The 21,545-nt window shown below is 39.2% G+C and overlaps 1 protein-coding gene across 4 annotated transcripts in view; it reads left to right on the forward strand.

Moving 5' to 3' along the window:
* The window catches only part of RUNDC3B (RUN domain containing 3B), a 48,969-nt gene that overhangs the window by 4,867 nt on the left and 22,557 nt on the right, over positions 1-21,545 (forward strand). For 3 of the 4 annotated variants that reach the window (XM_087946186.1, XM_087946185.1, XM_087946188.1), the window contains 6 exons: positions 6,511-6,626; positions 7,217-7,350; positions 10,468-10,553; positions 14,160-14,249; positions 19,540-19,620; positions 21,094-21,262. In XM_087946186.1, the coding sequence (XP_087802312.1) occupies positions 6,511-6,626; positions 7,217-7,350; positions 10,468-10,553; positions 14,160-14,249; positions 19,540-19,620; positions 21,094-21,262 (676 nt within the window). The remainder of the gene's footprint in view (positions 1-6,510; positions 6,627-7,216; positions 7,351-10,467; positions 10,554-14,159; positions 14,250-19,539; positions 19,621-21,093; positions 21,263-21,545) is intronic. The other variant, XM_087946187.1, reaches the window with a different exon arrangement.

Consider the following 21,545-nt stretch of genomic DNA (forward strand, 5'->3'; position numbering starts at 1 on the left):
AAAATGTCATTTCAGAAATATTCCTGTAGTAAATCATATTTTTCTATATGTCCTGCTGACCAGAGCTTCATGCCTTACTATGAGTAGTTATATCTCAATTAGATTTTTTTGACTTAGTGGTCTGTAAGCGAAGCCCATCATAGTTTAAATCTTTAGGAAGAGTGACTTCATGGATATATATATTGTGTTTATGTAGTTTTCTTGACAACAGTGAGGAGATGACCTATCTTTGCTTTTTTCTAGTATTATATTTCTTTCTAGTGTAAAACTGTGGGATTCGTTAGTGCTTTCCCATTAATATTACTGAGGCCCAATAATGTGTAGGTTTCCATATTACTGAGGTGTTGCCATTGCATTGTGCTAGGATGCTAAATCCTGAGTAATCCAGAAAAGAGGCTAAGCTTTTGTAGAAGAATATAAAAATAATTATAGTGGTGATGAATTCCCATTATGAAGAAAAAACAGCATTTGCCCTGTACCTCTTACCACTATAACTGGATTTCTACGAACCTAGGTTTAATGTGGTAATCTAGTGTGTGATGCAAATACAACCAATTTATAACTGAAAAAGTTGATTGAATAAATAACAATATATAAAGATATTATGCAAATTCAGCTGATGCATTCTTAGTTCGTGTAAAGTAAGGCTGACAATGTTGACAGGTAAAAGACTATTTAAAGCAAGACAAAATGGATGGCATGGAGTATTTTCTGTGATGAAGGCAAAAATGAATAGCATAGTTCCAGTGACAATGATGTATGCCATGTATGCTACAGCATCTCACTAGGAAGGCTAGCAATACATAGACCCTTGTTTCATCATCATGCCTGTTTGTCATAGTGATGGATATTTTCTTTATCAAGTACTTCCAAGTATTTCACTTTCCCAACATTATTGTCACTATTCTTAGTGATTCCAGGCAGAGTCCTTTTAGAACAGTACTATGATTTAAAAGCTATTGCAGATCTATTCCAACTACACCTGTTTAATGGATTTTTTTTTTAGAGAAACAATACAATAATGAAGGGAAAATATATGACTGGTTAAAAGTGAAAGTTAATACTGTCAGGATTGCCTGAAAAATCCCAGGCATGTGTCAACTCAAAAAATATTTCTGTGGTCTTTTTAGAGTTGCCAACAGAAAGGGAGAGGGGGAGAAGTGCGGCAGCTTGCAAACCAAAAGTGCATTCCATAAATGTTTTCAAAGATAATAACTAGGTGACTGAAGTTTCTGCCGTGCAAAATTCTAACTGGAGAGCGTGCTTGATGACTCTTGGGTATGGATGTGTCCCATTGGAGAATATGAAATACGATATACCGAGGGGGTGGGGGAAAATCAGGGTCAAGGGTGACAATGAATTATGTGTCTCAGAGTTGGCTGCACCCAGGCACTGCCGGACATTTTAACTCCCAATAAATCCTTTTGAGGTTTTGGAAGTTTGGCTCGAGACTCATGATTTCAATGGGGGTAACTGCCGGAATCCTGACAGCTAGCCGACTCTGAGACACATAATTCATCATTACCAGGACACCTGATGCCTGGCCTCTTCAATCGCTTCCCAACATCTGGAATGCGGAGAGAGAAAGTCAGGGGGACATGGCAGAAGGGGGATTATCAGAGGAGAGTTTGCTCCAAGCAACCCAAACGCAAACAGAAGCTGATGATATAATTACAGCTGAAGCAGAGAAACCTGATCCAGTGAAGGAAAGAAAAACAGATGAGTTCTGGTGGAAAACAAAACTCCCCAAAGCTTTGGAAGTTGAGTTGCTCTGGGATGATCAAAAGGCCAGTCCTGTGACTACTGCAGGTCTGGAATATGGGACCGACTTTCCCACCAACATCAGCAAGTCACCCCAGGGTGGATTTTCCTCCCCCGCTATTGGTCTTACCTTCTACCCTATTTCTTAGAAAATAAGGCAGGGCCTTATTTTCTTTTGACCCCACCAAAATGCGGCTAGGCCATCTTTTCAAGGGGTGTCCTACTTTTTTCCCCACATGCCTGACCTGACCCCCGGGCCACTTCATTTCTGGCCAAAAGTGCAAGCGATGTGCCATGTCCTGGCTCCCTGCCAGCCAAGCACTGAAACTCTACCACTGCTGCTGGGGGGAAGGGAGAGAGAGAGAGAGAGGGAGGGAGAGAGAGAGAGAGAGAGAGGATCTAACTTCTGAGGGCTTTCAGTAATGTTCTTTCTCTCTCTCTCTCTCTCTCTCTCTCTCTCTCTCACACACACACACACACACACACACACACACACACAGAAGTCCCTCACATCCCCCCACCCCTCCAAGGCAGCCAAATTCCTTCACTAACCTGCTTTTCAGCTCAGTCCTTGGGTGGGGGGAGAGAGAGAGAGAGAGAGACAGTATCCTGTGATCCCAAGTAAAGAACAATCGATCAGTAGGAAAACGGGGTGGGGATTTTCCTGCAGACTTTTTTGAGGATTTTCCCAGGCTCTCTGCAGAAAAAGCAGAAGCAGCAGAGAACCTGGGAAAATCCCCAAAAAGTTTTCAGGAAAATTCCCCACCCCATTCCTACCAATTTTTGGGATCGCAGGATACCATCTCCAGCTCAGTTCTCGGGGAGTGGGGGGAGACTTTTGGCTTCATGCAAAGGAAGCAGCAGAAGTCTTTCTTTCTCTCCCCCAAACTGCCAGAATGGTGCAGTCTCTTGGAGCAGGATGCCTTGGAGCAGAAAGATTCATTTCTGGCAGACTTTGGGGGAGAGAAAGGAAGACTTCTGCTGCTTTCCTTGCATGCAGCCAAAAGCAGATGATGTGCCATGCCTGGGTCCCTGCCGGCCAAGCACTGAAACTCTACCACTGCCACTGGGGGGGAAGGGGAGAGTAGCCCAGTAGCCAGGCGAGGCGTGTGGGGCAAGTTCCCCCCTCTGCCTTTCCCCCCTCCCCTCACTACCTTGTGTTGTTTGCAATGCAATCAACACAACCCTTGTATTCCCACAGGCCATGTGGGCAGCGCAGCCTTGTGTTCCTGCGCAGCCTGGATTAATTGCTTTGAGGGGGGGTGCTTTGAGGAATCACCAAGATTTTCTCATGGACCACCAGTGGTCCACAGCCCACCGATTGGTGACCACTGATCTATGGTATTCATCTACTATTTAAATTAGAGTTACAAAATACTGATATAATAATATGTCTTCCTTTGAATCCTCTTAATTTAGTTTCACGCTTTAGAAACTTGTTATAAGAGATCCTTGTGGATTATATGCTATTTCAAATAATATATTTCATATTCTCATTATTAATAAAACCAGTCAAGTCCACTTTATGATTTATTGTTGAAGGAAGGAAGGAAGGGAGGGAGGGAGGAAGGAAAAACGAAAAGGATGGGCAAATGAAGATACTTTGTGCTTTCTCATGTTGTTTTTATAAGGTCATCTATTTTTATTGTTTGTGTGAAAACAATCTAGATTGTTTAAATTTTGTTTTTATTTTACTAATATATTTCCTAAGTTTCCTTATTCAGTAAGAAATTACAAATAATAGGAATAAATAAATAAATCCTGAGATGAGCAAGACTCTCATGGTTAATTTGTTAACATTGTAGGAATTTTCATGAGTAGAGAGAATTTTCCATTGCCGTGTTCATCTTTCAAAAAAAATGAGGGCTTGTTAATGGACAATAAAAAGGAAATAGAACCAGTGAGCTTATATTATCTCTCAGAAGCAGGTCTTGGTGGGTTAAGGAAATATACATATTTTGCCCCCTAGGATGCACACTCAGTCCTGCTTAAAAGTTTTGTGAGCCTTTTGGAATTTTCAATATTTCTTCATAAATATGACTTAAAACATGATCTATTCTCCAAACAAATTCTAAAACTAGATAAAAGAATTTAATTTAAAAGATAAGTGAACAAATATGTTTTTGATTAATTTATTGAAAAAATGATCCAAAGGAATAAAAGCCTCCTCATCAGCAATTAACCTGCTTATGAGCAGAAATTTACACCAAGATTAAAACGTAAACAATATCCCAATCAAGGAACTACCAATGGAGACAAACAAGCTAACATTAAACAACAGCCTAACCAAGAAGCCTCCCACCAACATTGACAGACAAGCCATTATTAGTATATAAAAAATGAGAGCAAACTCCAATTCCTTGCAGCACTGATGATGTTCTTTAGTTTGATAATGAAATGTCTGCAAGAAAACTCAGAGAGCACTAAAGATTCCACAGTTCAAATCTGAGCTACATGTAATATTGTCTTCTATTACTGCTACATATTTATGTGTAGCAAAAATAGGTGTGCTTTAGGATAATCATTTCATTTGAAGGGGAAATTAGAATGAAGTGTTTTAATGTAAGGGATGATACAGGTGTGCGGAAGGTCATGCCTTATTTAAAGAACAACATTGTGGTTATTCTGTCTCCAAATCTGACCTTCCATATAAAGAAACATGTCCTGACATGAACAAAGATTTGTGAAGACCTCCAAAATAATTGTTGATACTTACCAGCCTGGAAAAAAAATGCAACTGTTTTCAAAGAGTTTGATTTCTACTAGTTCATTATCAGGCAGATGAAGAATTCAACTCTATTGTTAACCCTTCCCAGGAATGGTCAAAGAAACACGATCATACCAAGAGTGAAGTGTATTATCCTCTGGGGGGTATCAAAGAACTTCAGGATAATGACTAAGCTAAATTCTACAGGAAACATTCTGTGGATGGATGATACAAAACAGAACTTTTTGGCTTGAATGAAAAGTGTTACATTTTCTGAAAGCCAATACTGCATTTTAGCATAAGAACCTTACCCAATATTGAAATATGCTGGTGACAGGATCATTGTTTGAGTCTGCTTTGCTGCTTCTGGACCATGACAGTTTGCCATCGCTGATTAAACTAAATTCTACACTAAAATGTTGGGGCAAATGTCTGAATTGAAGCTCAAAAGACAATGACCCAAAGCACACAAGTCAAAAATGGTTAAAGCAGAAAAAATGCTTTGGAATAGCGACATTAAAGTCCTGACTTTAATCCTATAGAAATGTTATGGAAAAATCTAAAGTGAGCAGTTTGTGCAAGGAAACCCACAAACATTCTTGAATTGAAGCTGTTCTGTAAGATAAAAAGGGCTTTCAAGCCCATGTGCAGGACTGATCAACAGTTATCAGAAATATTTATGTACAAATATTGCAAATAAATATGTCACTTTGGGTCATTTTCAGCAAAATTCTTCATAAAATAAATCAATGAACAAATATAATATTTTTCATGAATGAAGATGAATACTTCTGACTGATTTATTTAATTGGATTCTCTATCTCATTTAAGTTTTGTGTGGAGAATAAGCCACGTTTTGGGTCATATTTATATAGAAATATTGAAAAGTTAAAAGGGTTCATAGATTTTTAACACTTTATTTTAAAAGAATATAAAATCTTCTGCGTAATGTGGTAAACCTAGGCCAATAGGAAAAATACTGAGCAGTGCTATTCATAACTATTCATGAGTATGTCACAATGATAGGTGTGACTTTAGAAAAACTATTTAAATGTGAAATATGTTAAACCTAAACCATGTTAAATAAGTAGAAGGTGCAACAAGGTTGCAGTTTCATTCATTCTTATTTTCATTAAATGCTATATTTTTTCATTATGATAAAATGAAATCACATTATAGATTATGAATGAAATAAAGGACAGAAATACTGTAAAGTCTACAGGAATCAAATTAGCTTTATATAGCACTTGGAAATTATTTGGTACCTAGACTTACCTAAACATATTTTAAGGCAATATGATGAAAACATTAATTTCAAACAATTTTAGTGTAAAACCTTTGATAAACTAACATCTTCATATTACTGTAAATATTGTAATGAAAAATTATACAGCTCTGAAATTACATTTTAGCTTATATTAGGGCATAAACAATCTGTTATTAGATACCTAGTTTGATACCTTGATCAGTTTGTTTTTAGAAACTGACCATTGAGAATTTCTGTGAGAAAAAGGGAAAAAATGAAGTTTTGATGTTGAGATTTGAGTATTAGATTGGATTTAATTAGAGAAATATTGTGGATTGCTATATATATGGCTCTGATTTGTTTATAGTTAATATGTTTGTATATTAAATACAGTAATTAAATAGTTCAAGTAAAACTAAGAATACATGAATTTTGGGTTTTTTAAATATTACATACTACTATTTAAAATGTTGTACTTAAGACATTTAAACTTAGACAAAGGTTGTTATATTTTATTATTATTTCTGTTCTTGAAAAATTATAGATCACCTTTCTGATAAATGTGTCACTTTTCACCTTCATCCATTTGATTCTTGACCTTTTTTTGTTTTTTTATGTTGTGTTTTGTTTGTATTTTATATATGTGTAAATATTTGTATTTATAATGTATTATATAAATAAAAATTATATATATATTTATATATAAATGCTTCAAAGCTTGTGTATGTATGTATGTATGTATGTATGTATGTGTATATATATATATATATATATATAAAATTATGTATTTTTTTAGGTTTTCTATCAAGACACTGATTGATCGTTCATGCTTCGAAACTATTGATGATTCTTATCCTGAATTCAATAATTTTGCAGCTATTTTGGAACAAATTCTAAGCCATCGGCTCAAAGGTACATAAAATCTGGTACATGAAATTTTACATGTTTTGTGGAAGAGACCATCTTCTAGAATATACTTTTTTTTGCAAATATAATGAGATTTAGGTTGGTGTAATTATATATGTTTGTTATAAATAAGTTTTGAGATTCTAGGATTTTCAATTAGTCTTTTTCTGAATTGAAGTTCTATTGCCAGCTGAACATAACTAAGTTGCAAATTAAAATTTTGAAAGATTATTAGAAAATAAAAATAATAGTAGGCTATAGACTGTATAGACTAATCCTCCACAGGCAAATCAAAGTCATAAAAATACTCTTGAGAGTCTTTAGGAATGTGACACAGTCTACCAATTTGCTTTCTTGTATAGGACTGTTGTTTCTACAAGATGCCATTTATTAAGAGTGGTTTATCATAATTTCAAAATTCTAAATGCTCATTAGCTCCCCAAAGTTGATAATTTAAATGTTGTTTAAAGACATTTGTTTTATATACCTAGGTTTTTATAATTCATCAAAGAATCACTTCATACAATTTATAAATATTTTATGATATGCACACTTTACTGTAATGATTAATCTCTTTCTATTCTCTGATTTTTCAGGTCAAATCACTTGGTTTGGGTATGAAAGCCCTCGTACTTTCTGGGATTATATTAAGGTGGCTTGTCGCAAGGTTTCATATAACTGCATCTGTAGCATTGAGAATATGGAAAATGTTGCCTCTTCAAGAGCTAGGGTGAGAATTTTAACATTCCTCTTGCTATGTGTTTGTATTGTTCAAAAGAGAATAAAGTAGAGTACAGTAGAATTCCTTATTGGCCAAATGTAATCAGACGCACAAGGAATCTTTCCATTTTTGATCATGCTGAGGAATTACAAGTTCCGAATAAGCCAAGAATAAAACTTTAAGGAATGTCAAAAAGGAAGCACAGTTCCATTTGCAGTACTGAACAGTGGAAAAATTAGTGGTGTTCATGCTAAATAAAATAATAGTTTATTATTACTGCTGTAACGAAGGACTGTGAATACAGGTCTGGTTTACAGTGCTATGTAATTGAATATGTTCAGTTCACTAAAATGAATAAATATAATGTAAATGGGAACTATAATTTATATGAGCTTCTGATAATATTAGATAGGAATGAGCATTTATAATTCTACAAATATTAGAAAAAATGTATGACCTGAAAATTTATGTATGGCAGAAAGAAATGTAGTAGAAGGCCTTTGCTTAGCCTTAAGCTTAACTACCGTATATACTCGAATATAAGTCAAGTTTTTCAGCCCATTTTTTGTGCTGAAAAAATCCCCCTCGGCTTATACTCGAGTCAGATTGCCCTCTGAAAAAAAAAATGGTGTGGAGTCGCTGCTGCCGGCGCGCCCCAGTCCCGCCGCCTCGGGAAGGGAAAGGCAAAGCGCTTTTGCCTTTCCCTTCCCGGCCGGGCTGTTGGGAGTCGCTGCCGCCAGCGCGACCTCAGTCCCGCCGCCTCGGGAAGGGAAAGGCAAAGCGCTTTTTGCCTTTCCCTTCCCGGCCGGGCTGTTGGGAGTCGCTGCCGCTGGCGCGACCTCAGTCCCGCCGCCTCGGGAAGGGAAAGGCAAAGAGCTTTTGCCTTTCCCTTCCCGGCCGGGCTGTTGGGAGTCGCTGCCGCCGGCGCGACCTCAGTCCCGCCGCTCGGGAAGGGAAAGGCAAAGAGCTTTTTGCCTTTCCCTTCCCGCCGGGCTGTTGGGAGTCGCTGCCGCCGGAGCGCCCCAGTCCCGCGTCGCCTCGGGAAGGGAAAGGCCACGGCTTGGAAGGCCGCCGCTGGAGCGAAGCTGTGCGCAGCCGCTGCGCTAGCATCGGATCGGGCGCGCCGGACGGTTCCGACTGAGCCCCGAGCGTCGTCTTTGGCGCCCACCCAGCACCGCGGAGCTCCCTGTACCAGGAGAAGGGGAAGACCCCCGGGCGGGGCAGGAGAGGAGCTTCTCCCGCCCGCCCCTCTTTCCGCGCCCACCGGTGTCCCGCAGGACGACCCCCGCCCGCAGTTGCCGCCGCTTGAAAGAGACGGGCCGGGGTGGGTAGAAAGGCGCCGGGCGCCCTTGGAGGAGAAGGTCCCGCGTTCGCCTGTCTGCCCGCGGATGTCAGCTGAGCAGCTGCTGCTACGGGAACAGTTTACTGCCATCGCCCTCAAAAGGGGGCAACCGGACAGGGAATCCGAGGGCAGCGCTGCGTTGCGTGCCGGAGGCGACAAGCCCGCCGGGTGGAGCGTGTTTGCCCAGAGACCCCGGACGAAGCAGCGGCAAAGCTCGGGGCTCGGTCGGAACCGTCCGGCACGCCCGATCCGATGCTAACACAGCGGCTGCGCGCAGCCGCTCCAGCGGCGGCCTTCCAAGCCGTGGCCTTTCCCTTCCCGAGGCTACGCGGGACTGGGGCGCCCGGCGGCAGCGACTCCTAACAGCCCCATCCGGGAAGGGAAAGGCAAAAGCGCTTTGCCTTTCCTTCCCGAGGCGGCGGGACTGAGTCGCGCCGGCGGCAGCGACTCCCAACAGCCCCATCCGGGAAGGGAAAGGCAGCGACTCCCAACAGCCCCATCCGGGAAGGGAAAGGCAAAAGCACTTTGCCTTTCCCTTCCCGAGGCGGCGGGACTGGGTCGCGCCAGCGCAGCGACTCCCAACAGCCCCAGCCGGGAAGGGAAAGGCAGGCGGCAGCGACTCCCAACAGCCTAGCCGGGAAGGGAAAGGCAAAAGCGCTTTGCCTTTCCCTTCCCGAGGCGACGTGAGATAGTGAGATCGTTTCCCAAATTAATTATTTTTATTTTTGAAATTTACCAGTAGCTGCTGCATTTCCCACCCTCGGCTTATACTCGAGTCAATAAGTTTTCCCAGTTTTTTTGTATAAAATTAGGTGCCTCGGCTTATATTCGGGTCGACTTATACTCGAGTATATACGGTAGTTAAAGTAAACATATATGTAAATATTTGAAATGCAGAAATATACTTACAGACTTTGAAAATCATATAGATAAAATATAGAAATAGAATATTTTCATCTAGTTCTTATTTACTGAAAAGTTTATTAAAATACAATAGTTATAACTATTTTTTGTTCAAGATATTTTAATCTTGAAGAAATTGGAGCATTTTAGGAACATGACAATGGAGACAACTTGATGAACAACCTTGATTTCACATGCAGTGAAGTTTTATGAAGAATTGTTCAGAATACTAATATAACATAAAACATTCTATTACCCATTTTGCTACATTCAGGGTTTTCCCCCAGAGAGTTTTAAATGAAAAGGCAAGATATAAAAGTGAAAAAAAGGTAAAAATGTAATAATTGAAAAAAGTGAATTAAGGTTATTTTTTTAAGAAAGACTCAATGAAGACTTTTGACCAGTTTGATTAAGGGTATGCACCTGTTATATTTATGATTTTCCCCATTATTTCCCCTCCAGTTTTCTATTATTATAGTTATTAATCTTACATTATATTAATATGTCTGTATTTTTCTTGTTTGTTGGTTCTATAATAAAACATAAAAATATACAGTAGTTTAAAATATGACCTCTATTCTACTATTTCATTCAAATAATTGCCTCATTTGAAATACATATGTGAATATATTTCTATACAGATAATTAAGAAATGGGTATAGAAATAAACAAAATAGTTAAAATAATTTGGCAAGTACAATAAAAGTCAAGCCATTGCGTTCTACAGAAATAAATATGAATACAATGAAGTATGATAACTTTGTTATTTTGTTTGGGTTTCAGAGACTGAATAATTGAATCAGATTTCTGTTTAATAATATTTATATTATTAAATAAATAATATTATTATTAAATAAATAATATTTATTTTTGGATTTCAGGGAAGGGCTTGGATTAGAGTAGCACTTATGGAAAAACATTTGTCTGAATATATTTCGGCAGCTTTGAGAGACTTCAAAACAACCAGGTATTAAATATTTTGTTAAATAAAGTAGATTTTTTAAAGTCACTATTTAAAATTCCCAGTTCTTGTTCTTTATCAAATTTAGTTAGGAAATGATAACTTGCATGGAAGGGAATAAAGTGAAAACGTGTATTTATATTCATTGTTAAACAGGGGTGGGCTGCTGTGGGTTCACAGGGGTTCGGGAGATCCTCTAGCTAAGATTCTGCACAGTTCAGAGAACCCCCAAATCCCACTCCTGGATTCTCCACAGCTGCTGGGCCTTTCCTGCTAGGGGCGGGTGGGGAGGGTGGACGACCAGGGAGCATGATGCTATGCCGCTCTCATCACAACCTTTGTCTGCCGCCCCTTCCTCTCCCGACCTGCGTACTTTGGGAGAGTGCAGGCAGCCACTTTGAGAATGCTGTGAGTGAGCCCTAATGCTGACAGTGGGGAACGAAGACCCACACTGAGTTTGTTGTGATCAGCCAAAGGGCTCCAGGAGGGGCATGGCAAGGCTCAGCTGCCTTTTGGGCCCATCTTTGACTTCCGTGGGGCCTTCCATGTGGGAGGCCTGAGAGAAAATGCCTCCCTCGAGGGTCGTCTGCTTGCCCTTCTGCTGGCTGGCTGGCCAGGAAGCAGCATGTCCCCTTATCGCCGGCTGATGCGGGACCCAAGGCAGGGTGGTGGTCGAGCAGGCAGCAGCCCAGAGCAGGGTCTGAAAGGTAGTTAAGCCTCTCCAAAGCAGATCTTCCTTCCCACCATCAGCCGTACCTTCCAGCCCATGGACCTCTTACAGCGGCGGCCCGCACTCTGCCAAAATGCTTGGCCCAACAAAGGAGGGGCGGCTGGCTGAGGGACGATTCAGGCATAGCCTCATGCTTCCTGGTCACCCTTCCTTGCGCCTCCCGGCAGATGAGGCCCAGCAGCTGCCAGAGAATCCAGGCAGGGAATGAGATGCAGGCTGGCAGGGAGAGGCGTGTTTCACCGAAGAGTAGGATTGCTCAGCTTTAAGAAGAATGGCAGGTTAATAAGACTAGGGTACTCGCAGGTGTGGGTGAGTGCTAGGAGAAAGGGTGAGAGTGCAACCTTTTCCCACCTTTCTGGGTATCCTCGACACTCCTCATTGCCCAAAGAGGCTGTAACTAAACAGCTCGCTGGTGGGGTCACAGGGAAGTTTGTGTAGAAAGAAGGTTGGGGAACCAAGGAAACAGTGGGAGTGAAGTGGGGTGGGGGGGTGAGCACGCGGGGCAGGTGAGGGGCTTTGTGTGGGAGTGTGGACTTGGCTTTGCTTTCTGGCTTCGCTTCTCGCATGTTCCCTGCCACTCTTGTTTCTTTTAGGCCATATTAACCTCCTCCTTTTTTGTGGTGGCTAATGGTGGGATAGGTAGAAGTTGAACAAATGAAGCTCCCCCGCCGCCCCTACAACTGCCAAAATGCTCGTTCGGTGAGGTAGGGGTGGCTGTCCTGGAAATAGCCTCATGGTTCCTGGTCACCTCCCCCTGCGCCTCCCAGCAGGTGAGCCCCAGAAACTGCCAGAGAATCCAGGCAGGGGATGAGATGTGGGCTGGCAGGGAGCCAAGTCGCAAAGGCTCTGGCCTGGCTGGCTTGCCTTTCCCTCTGCCACCAGCTGCGGGAGAAATGTAAAGTTTCAGGCAGTCAGGAAAGCCAAACCCCTCCCTAGCCCACAGCTGCCAGCGGGGAGAGGGTGTGTGATGCTGCAGCACATGCCTCGCTTTAAGTTCCCAGCCCTTTTCTTTCCCCAAAAGCGGGAGAAGAGGATGTCCCACCCATAGCTCCTTTGTTGGGCCCGGAAGCCTTGCCTGCTGGCTTTTCCAGGCAACGCAGGACCGGAGACTGGCCAGGAAGAACCTTTGTAAGGAGTGATCTTACCAGGCACTTGAAAGTTTGTGTGTGTGTGTGTGTGTGTGTGTGTGTGTGTGTATGTGTATGTGTGTGTATTTGTTTCAGGTGAGTGCTTGGAAGCATATGTGTGTTTGTTTCAGGTGGATCTCCTCTCCTAGCTTTAGAAGGAGAGAGGGAGGAGGAAGGGAAGGGGTAGAAAGAGAGAAAGAGAAAAAGGGAGGGAAAGAGGGGGCAGAGAGAGAAAGAGAGAGAAGGAAGAGACAAAAAAGAAAGAAAAGGGAAAGAAAGAAAAAGGGAGAAAGAAAGAGAAAGGAATAGACAAAGAAAGATGGGATGGAAGGAAGGGAGAGAAAGAAAGAAAGAGCGGGATGGAGGGAGGAGAAAGTGAATGAGATATATGGATGGACAGATGGATACATGGAAAGAGGGAGGGAGAGAGAAAAAAAGGAGAGGAAGGAAGGACACAAACCCTGGCTTCAGAAGACTCTTTGAAATAGCACAGGAATCTAGGACTGGAAGGGATCTTGGAGGTCATCTTCTAGTCCAAGGATCTTCAAACTTGGCAAGTTTAAAACTTGTGGACTTCAACTACCAGAATTCCTGAGCTAACATGACTGGAGGAGAAATTTTGAAGAACCCTGTTCTAGTCCAACCCCCTGCTCCAGCAGAAGATCTTTACAGAATCATAGAATAGCAGAGTTAGAAGGGACCTTGGAGGCCATCTAGTTCAATCCCCTGCTCCAGCAGGAGACCTTATATAATCTGGAATCTGGATTATTTTGGTGCCTCTAACGGAGAGGAAAATTGGTAGAGGAGTTTACTAGGACAAGGCTGCCATGCAGAAGAAGGCAGATAGCCCTTCACTTATGACCACAATTAAGCCCAAAATTTTGGTTGCTAAGCAAGAGCATTGTTAAGTGAGTTTCACCACATTTTACTCAATCCATGACATCTCCTGGGTCTAACGGTCATGTGCAGGCCAGGGAAGTAAATCTGAAGGCATGTGCAATGTTCTAATGTACAGAAGTTATAGTTAAATGTGTAGCAGAAAGTGGACTATGGGTGTGTTTTTCCAAACTCAGTGAGGTTGAATGTCGATAGTTTTAGAAGAGCTCTCTCTCTCTCTCTCTCTCTCTCTGTGTGTGTGTGTGTGTGTGTGTACATACACATACAGTATAGTAGATAATGTATCTTTTTGTGTGCCTTTACACACACTAATGTGTAATATGTATGTACACATATGGTATATATACATAGGATTAAATAGTGTATTTTGGATGTTCAGTACTAGTAAATAAATAGAGAGGGAAATTGTATCTCTGAGGTGAGGAGAGGCCAACAAGGCACCCCTTGACGTGAGTGATGTCAAGTTGGCCACGCCCACCCAATCACATGACCACCCAGCATGCCCACTCAGTCACATGACCATCAAGCTACACCCACCCAGTCATGACCATCAAGCCACACCCACCCAGTCACATGACCACCCAGCACCCCAGTCACATGACCACCAAGCCATGCCCATCAAATAAGCCATGCCCACAGAACTGGTAGTAAAAAAATTTGAATCCCACCACTGCATAGTATCCTTGATATGTATAAATAGAGTGGGTCATTTAAATTAGTGTACAAATGAATAGTTTTCTTAGCAATATAAATTAAAATTTGGTAGCTGTTGGCATTAACCACCATCAATAACTTGAGTATTTGGCATGTTATTTAAATAATTGAGAATATATTTATTAGAATTTAATCTTTTTCTAGAAGATTCTATGAAGATGGAGCAATTGTATTGGGAGAAGAAGCAAATATGCTAGCTGGCATGCTGCTTGGACTCAATGCTATTGATTTCAGGTATTCATTCTTGTGAAAGTGAAATGAAATTATAATTTTATTTAGTAAAATATAGTTGATTTTGTAATTAACTCAATAAAGGTTTTGACTATCATGTCAAAATGTCATATTTAAAATTAGTAAATGTGTTTATTTATTTGATGGAAGTAAAATTTTAAAATATAGAATAACAGAGTCGGAAAGGACCTTCAAGGCTCAGGCAGGAAACCCTATGCCATTTCAGACAAATGATTGTCCAATCTCTTCTTAAAAACTTCCAGTGTTGGAGCATTTACAAGTTCTGGAGGAAAATTGTTCCACTGATTAATTATTCTAACCATCAGGTAAATTCTTCTTAGTTCTAGGTTACTTCTCTCTTGATTAGTTTCCATCCATTGCTTCTTGTTTTGCTCTCATGTGCTTTGGGAAATAGGTTGATTGATTCCCTCTTTTTTGTGGCAACCCCTTAGATATTGGAACATTGCTATTAGGGTCATCCCTAGTCCTTCTTTTCATTAAACCAGACATACCTATTCTAGCAACTGTTCTTTATATATTTTAGCCTCCAGTCCCCTAATCATCTTTGTTGCTCTTCTTTGTATTCTTTCTAGAGCAGTGGTTCTTAACCTGGGCGATATTGCCCCCCAGGGGGCGGTTTTGTTTTTCAGGGGGGTGATGGAATGAAAAGGGGCAACCCGGGGGCGAAGGAATGGAAGGGGGTGATATGAGGGCGATGGAGCGAGAAGTTTTGGGGACACTTTTGAGACTTTTTTCATACAGTGAACAGCTGTATATGTGTCGTACAAAAACATCAGATCGCTCGCTATTAGTGGATTGAACTTTGTTTTAAAATGTTCTGTAAAAATTTTCTTTGTGTCTTTTTAACCCTGTGTGCATGAATATATAGTTTCCTCTAATCTTAATTTAGTTTCAGAGTTTTCATCTTGAAATTCTTAGTTCCTGCATTGCAGTTTGTTCTTATGCCCTTTTTATATGTTTTTTTTGCATCTTAAAATTAACTTGTAATTAAATCATTAAATGTTACTGGGTTTTGGGGGTATTTCATTTTCTTGCAATTGAATTTTGTTTTCAGTGGTCATTGCATTTAAGTGTCTTGAATAAATAAGATAATAATGAAATACTTGTATCACGAAGTTTGGGAGTAAAGTGATGGGAGGCATCAGAATTTTTCACACAGTTCTTCCGGTTTGAGCTTCTTCAGCGACAGACCGAAACCTTGTCTCTGCAAGGCTTCGATCCATGCTCGCCGCTGGAGCTCCCTGAGCCGGCTGGTTTCGGGGCTAAGCCACCCCGTAGAGGTGGTGAAGAAGGGGGAGACTGCCTGCAGGGTTGAGGAGAGCTGCATCTCTCCTCCCCAGCTGGCCATTGCTCCCTTTCCCGAAGGCAGTTGCAGCGGTGGTCAGAAATGGCCACCACAAAGAAGAACTCGACTGGAAAAGAATGTGCAGGAGGAAGATAAGAGGAGAAAGTTTTGGTGGACCGGGTCAAACAGCAAAAGCAACAAATAAGGTACTCTGGAACTGAAACTATTAAAAAACAATAACATTGTTCCCTAAGAAGATTTTTAAGCTGTGAAGGAGAGAGAAAAGGGAAGAGATTTGGGTTTTTTTTCTCCTTTTCCTATACTGGCAGCTAAGAGACTTAAGTAAGAAATTGGAAAAAAAATCACTTTGACATCAATAGGCATTTAATGCTGAAAATAAGTCAACGGGAAAATAAAGATTTCTGGATAATTAAAAGCTTTTGAAAACAGGAAAGAAGAGAAAGAGAATAAAAGGGAAGGATCTGGAAGGGAGGAGACTGCCTGGAATTAAAAAAGAACTTACAGCAAAATCTCAACAAGATTTCCAAAAGATACATTCTAACTGAAATATCGCAACCAAAACCCCAGGAAGAGAAAGTCGAAAAAGAAATAAGAAGATATAACTCGGGACTATTTGGATTACTTGATGATTTCTGGATTCTTGGTTATTGTTCTGAATGACTAAAATCAATCTGGTGGTTGTTTAAAACTGTTTACAATGGCTCCACTTTTAGAAGAACTGAAAATGGAACTTAAAAAGTACAAAGAAGATGCACAAGAAGGGAGAGGTTCTTTTGGCTTCGTATTTCAGTTTTTAGAAATGGAGATTTGGAATTATGAGAAACAACAAGAAATGCCTGCAGAACAAGAAGATTGCGACAAAGAAGAAGCTATCTTTAATGAACAAGTAATCTTAGATCAGGGGGAAAAAGGAAAGGGGGGAAAGAGAATGGAAAGTTTAAGATTGAGAAAAACAACTCCAAAAAAAATAGAGTGAAAAATAAGTATAAAATCAGAAAGCAACAGAAGAGGGAAATGCAGAAGAGAGAATTAGAACTAGAGAGAAAAGGGGGTAAAAAGGGGAGGGAGAAGATGAGAGGGAAGAAAGAAAGGAAAAGAAGTCATAAAGGACAGAAACAAAATATAGAGAAACAGGGCCTATTTAGAGATAAGGGGTGAAAATTTAATGGAAAAAGGTATTCTGCAAAGGTACATAAGATAGTATGGTTATATTAGAAACAGAAATAATTTTAGAAAATATGAAACAATGTATGATTAAAATGTCTGATAAAATAGCTATCGTAATTCAGTGGAATGCTTGTTAATAAATAAATGTAATAAAAGGTATATTTAATGATTTATAAAACATATGTGAAGAGAAATAAGGGAAAAATTAATTATGGAGATTATATGTGTTTTTTAAGGAAGTATGATATTTAATTGAAAAGAAATGTTAAAGATGTTAAGATTTCAATGATTATTAATGATAGAACTGAACTGGAATGGAATGAGGGTTTATAATTACATATATTTACAATTTTTTTTAAAGAATATAGTGTGTATTATAAGAATGTACCAAGCAGAATTCGATTGGAAGTTATGTATTATGTATTATATTGAAGGTCATAACCTTAAGATATATATTGAAGTTTGAATAAGAGTTGAATGGATGTAATTTAAAGATATAAAGCTGTCATACACCAATTAGTAACTACAGAAGAAAATTTGTTTAATGAGAAAAGATAATATGAAATTGAAACAGAACAGACAAAAGTATAAATATAATGATTTGAATTGAGATGAGATAATCAAAATAAAATTGAGAAAATTAAAAGAGGGGAAAAACTATATAGAAAATGTAAAATAGTATAAGATATGGAATAGAATACAAAAAGGAACATGAAATTGAGTTTTGTGTCTGTATAAAGAAGTTCAACCCGGGACCATGCTATTTTCAAAAAAGATATTTTACTTGTATTTTGTATATGTGAAAATCCAAATAAAACTTTATTTTAAAAAAATTTTTTTTTCACACAGTTGAGATATGGGAAAAAGACTGGAAATAAATTATTTGCATCAATATGTCCTGATGACAATTTTAAAGAAAACAAAAAACGTGTTTGCATAAATAGAAGAATTATTTCCCTGTGTTGTGATTGAGAGGTTATGTTGGGGGGGGGGGACACGATGATAACTTCTTCAATGGCTCAAGGGGGTGATTCTTTCAAAAAGGTTAAGAACCACTGTTCTAGAGTGTCAACATCTTTTTTACATTGTAGCGACCAAAACTGGATGCAGTATTCCAAGTGTGATCTTACTAAGGCATTATAAAGTGGCATTAACACTTCACGTGATCTTGATTCTATCCCTCTGTTAATATAGCCTAGAACTGTTGGCTTTTTTGGAAGCTGCAGCACACGCTCATATTTAAGTGATTTTCCACTAGGACTTTCAAGATCCCTCTCACAGTTACTAGTATTGAATCAGGTACCACCTATACTATACCTGTGTGTTTGGTTTTTCTTGCCTAAATGTAGAACCTTAGTTTTTCACCATTGAATTTCATTTTGTTAAATAATGCCCAATGTACAAGTCTGTCAAGATCATTCTGAATCTTAAGCCTATCTTCTGGAGGGTTGACTATTCCTGCCAGCTTGGTGTCATCTGCAAATTTGATCAATTCCCCATCTATCCCCTCATCCAAATAATTGATGAAGATGTTGAAGACTACTGGGTCTAAAACAGATCCCCGGAATACCCTACAGCATAGTTCCCTACATGTAGATGGAGTTCCATTGAGGACTAAATGTTGAGTGTGGTTGGTCATCCAGTTACAAATCCTTCTGGTGGTGATGCTGTTAACCCACAGTTTTCTATTTTATCAAGTAGTAGGTTGTAGTCTACTTTATCAAATGCCTTACTAAAGGCCAAGTAAATTATATCCATACTATTTCTCTGGTCCTCTAATTTTGTCATTTTGTCAAAAAATGCAATAAAATTTGTCTGGTATGATCTGTTTTTGACAAACCCCTATTGGCTTTGACTTTGTTTGCCTCTAGGTGTTCACTGATTCATTGCTTGATTATCTTTTCCAGAATTTTCCCAGATATTGAGGTCAGGCTGATACGTCTGTAGTTTCATGGATATATTTTTTTCCCTTTTTTGAAGATGGAAACTATATCAGCTCTTTTCCAGTTTTCTGGCAGTTCCCTGGTGCTACAGGATTTTTGAAACATATAGTTCAGTGGTTCTGAGATCATGTCTGCCAGTGCCTTCAGAACCCTGGGTAATCCATCTGGTCCTGATGATTTGAACTCATCTAGGGTGGACACGTGTTTGACTGCTTGTGATGACATAGGCATATCCATGTGTTGTTCTGTGCAATATCACAAAACTAGTTTTCCATTTATTTCTTCTAGAATTTTAATTATTTCTACATATAACCTATAGTTTTGGTATTTCCTGATACTCTCCTGTTCATGCACTGACCAATTCTGATCCTGCTTATCTTTCAGGATCTCACCCAAGACTTGCTCATGTAGAGCTGCATTATAAATTATAATTACATTTCAAAATTATTCTGTATGAAGGATTTCAATCTGAGATTAAAAGCCTTCTATTTTATAAGCTGTGGCTGCTTAGTGATAATGAGTGGCAACTTTGTTGTCATTTCTCTTTGATTTTATCTATGAAGATTGTAGGATCAAATATTTTGCTTTCCTGAAAACGTATTGAATTCTGCTGCAGTACATATAAAATCATAAAAAACAATATTTTGAAAAAATGTTCTTAAAAAACTCCAGAATGACATTTTGATTGCTGGGTATGTAAGAATCCACATTTAAAGTTGAATTTTCTCATGTTAAAACTTGTTCTTACATAAGTTTTGCATTGGTGATTTTGTGGAAAAAATGAATTAAGTGCTGATATTATTCAATACCAATATGTTTTAATGTTCTTAATTTCTTATTTCTCACTCCGCATCAGTTTCTGCCTTAAAGGTGAAGCTTTGGATGGCAACTATCCAGCTGTGATAGATTATACACCATATCTGAAATTCACCCAAAGGTATCTGTTCAGTCTGTAAAGTTTATCTGTGCTTTAAAGTTTTCTTATAATATATATTTTTGTATTGTTTTTATTTCACATATTGTTTTTAATACTTTGTGACATTTTCCATTGGGAAGGGAAAGAATGAAGGAAGGAGGAGTTCCAAATGCCATTGAAAACGTTTTTATTGGAATATGACATGTATCACAAATGAATTGTTTTCTCATGGCCAACCATAGAACACAGTGGTTGAAGGACTGACTCCTCAGAGTCATTTCCCTGTGGCCATTGTATTTATTATAAATATTAGTGTAAATTAGCTTTTTTCATCAATCCTATAGATAGACAAAGACATTCTCTGCAAGGCTTACACCAAGGATACACTATAAGACCAGCATGTGTTGTGTATGCCAGTGTACTCCTGCCTTAATATATATGCAGAAAAATCTGTTACAACTCTCTTTCCCTACCTCCCATTTTTCTGTTTGGTCACATAAATATGTGGTCTAGAGGTAGTGTTCTCGCCTCACAATCAGGAGGCTGTGAGTTCGGTCCTAGGTAGAGGCTAATATTTGGAATAGACTCTCCTGCTTGAGCAGGGGGTTAGACTCCAAGGTCCCTTCCAACTCTGTTATTCTATGATCTTGTAATGTTTTTCTTTCTTTACTTCAACTACTGGTAGAAGAAAATATTTCTTGAACTTAGTTTAATATAGAAGACAAGTTGACAGAAGTTAGAAAGAAAAGTGATACGTTGATCATAGATATAATGATAGAAGATATAGGAAGTAGTAATTATATACCAGTTCTATGTAAAGATAACTATCCAGTATCTGTACAATATGAAAATCTGTTCTGGATCATAGAATCATAACTCCTTTTCTCATTTACACCTGTAATAGCACAAATATGTGAACAAGCTTAAACCATCCTTATTCATCCCTTACTGGGTTTAAAATACTATTTTCCCTTTGTATTTCAACACCATCTTAGAGTAGCTGAAAAGTATATAAATTCTGTTAGATTTTGTACCTGTTATCTTGGAGGTAATCTGCATGATAGCAGTTACTTGAAGCAGGAGTAATAGAGACAGAATTAGGCTCAATAGTGGGGAGAGGAAATTTCTACTGATCCATGAAAAAGTAGATAGTGCTTCTCAGCAGTGAGGAAAGGCTTAGCGAATGGATAATGTGTTAGCTTTTGTTTTTGGGCTCTAGAACAGGGGTGTCATACTCGTGTTGTCACGGTTTCATCACGTGACATATTGCGACTTCCCCCCCTTCGATAAACCAGGCGTGGGCATGGCCAGCATATGACTCATCTGGCCCACAGGACGTGAGTTTGACAGCCCTGCTGTAGAATAATTTCTGCAGATTCATGATGATAAGATCCATCTCTTGGATATCTAAAAACAAGCAATTTCAAATAATTCCATTTTTTCCATTTAAATTTTGCAAGTTATTGTTCTTAGCTTTCGAGTTTGATTTCTCAGTTCTGACAGCATCAGTAGTGATGAGGAAGAGCTAAGAACACTGGGCAGTAGTGGTAGTGAAAGCAGTACTCCAGAAAACATTGGTCCTCCTTTCAGCATGGATGAGAATAGCTGGTACAACAAATGCAAACGGGTTGAACAGAAATACCTCCTCACTCTGGAACAAAAGGTAAACATTAATTGAGATAAAGTGGCTAAAAATATTTGGTATATTACAATTGTTACAATAATGCTAATTAAAAGATTTGATTTTAAAAATACTCTTACAAAATGAATATTATTATTTATTTTATGTAGCATTGTAATATTTATTAATTAGCTATGGTTCTAGGGATAAGGTAATAGAAAAACTGTTTTTGGCCACACAAGACGTAGTTCTTAGTCAGATAATATTCTTTAAGTTATTGTATCTATTGAAGCTGAGATGCAGCCATAAAGCCTTTTGGCAGAGG

This window comes from Notechis scutatus, chromosome Z (assembly GCF_049901735.1).
Source record: "Notechis scutatus isolate UNSWTSFEM ecotype Mainland chromosome Z, rNotScu1.2, whole genome shotgun sequence".
Classification (NCBI taxonomy): domain Eukaryota; kingdom Metazoa; phylum Chordata; class Lepidosauria; order Squamata; family Elapidae; genus Notechis; species Notechis scutatus.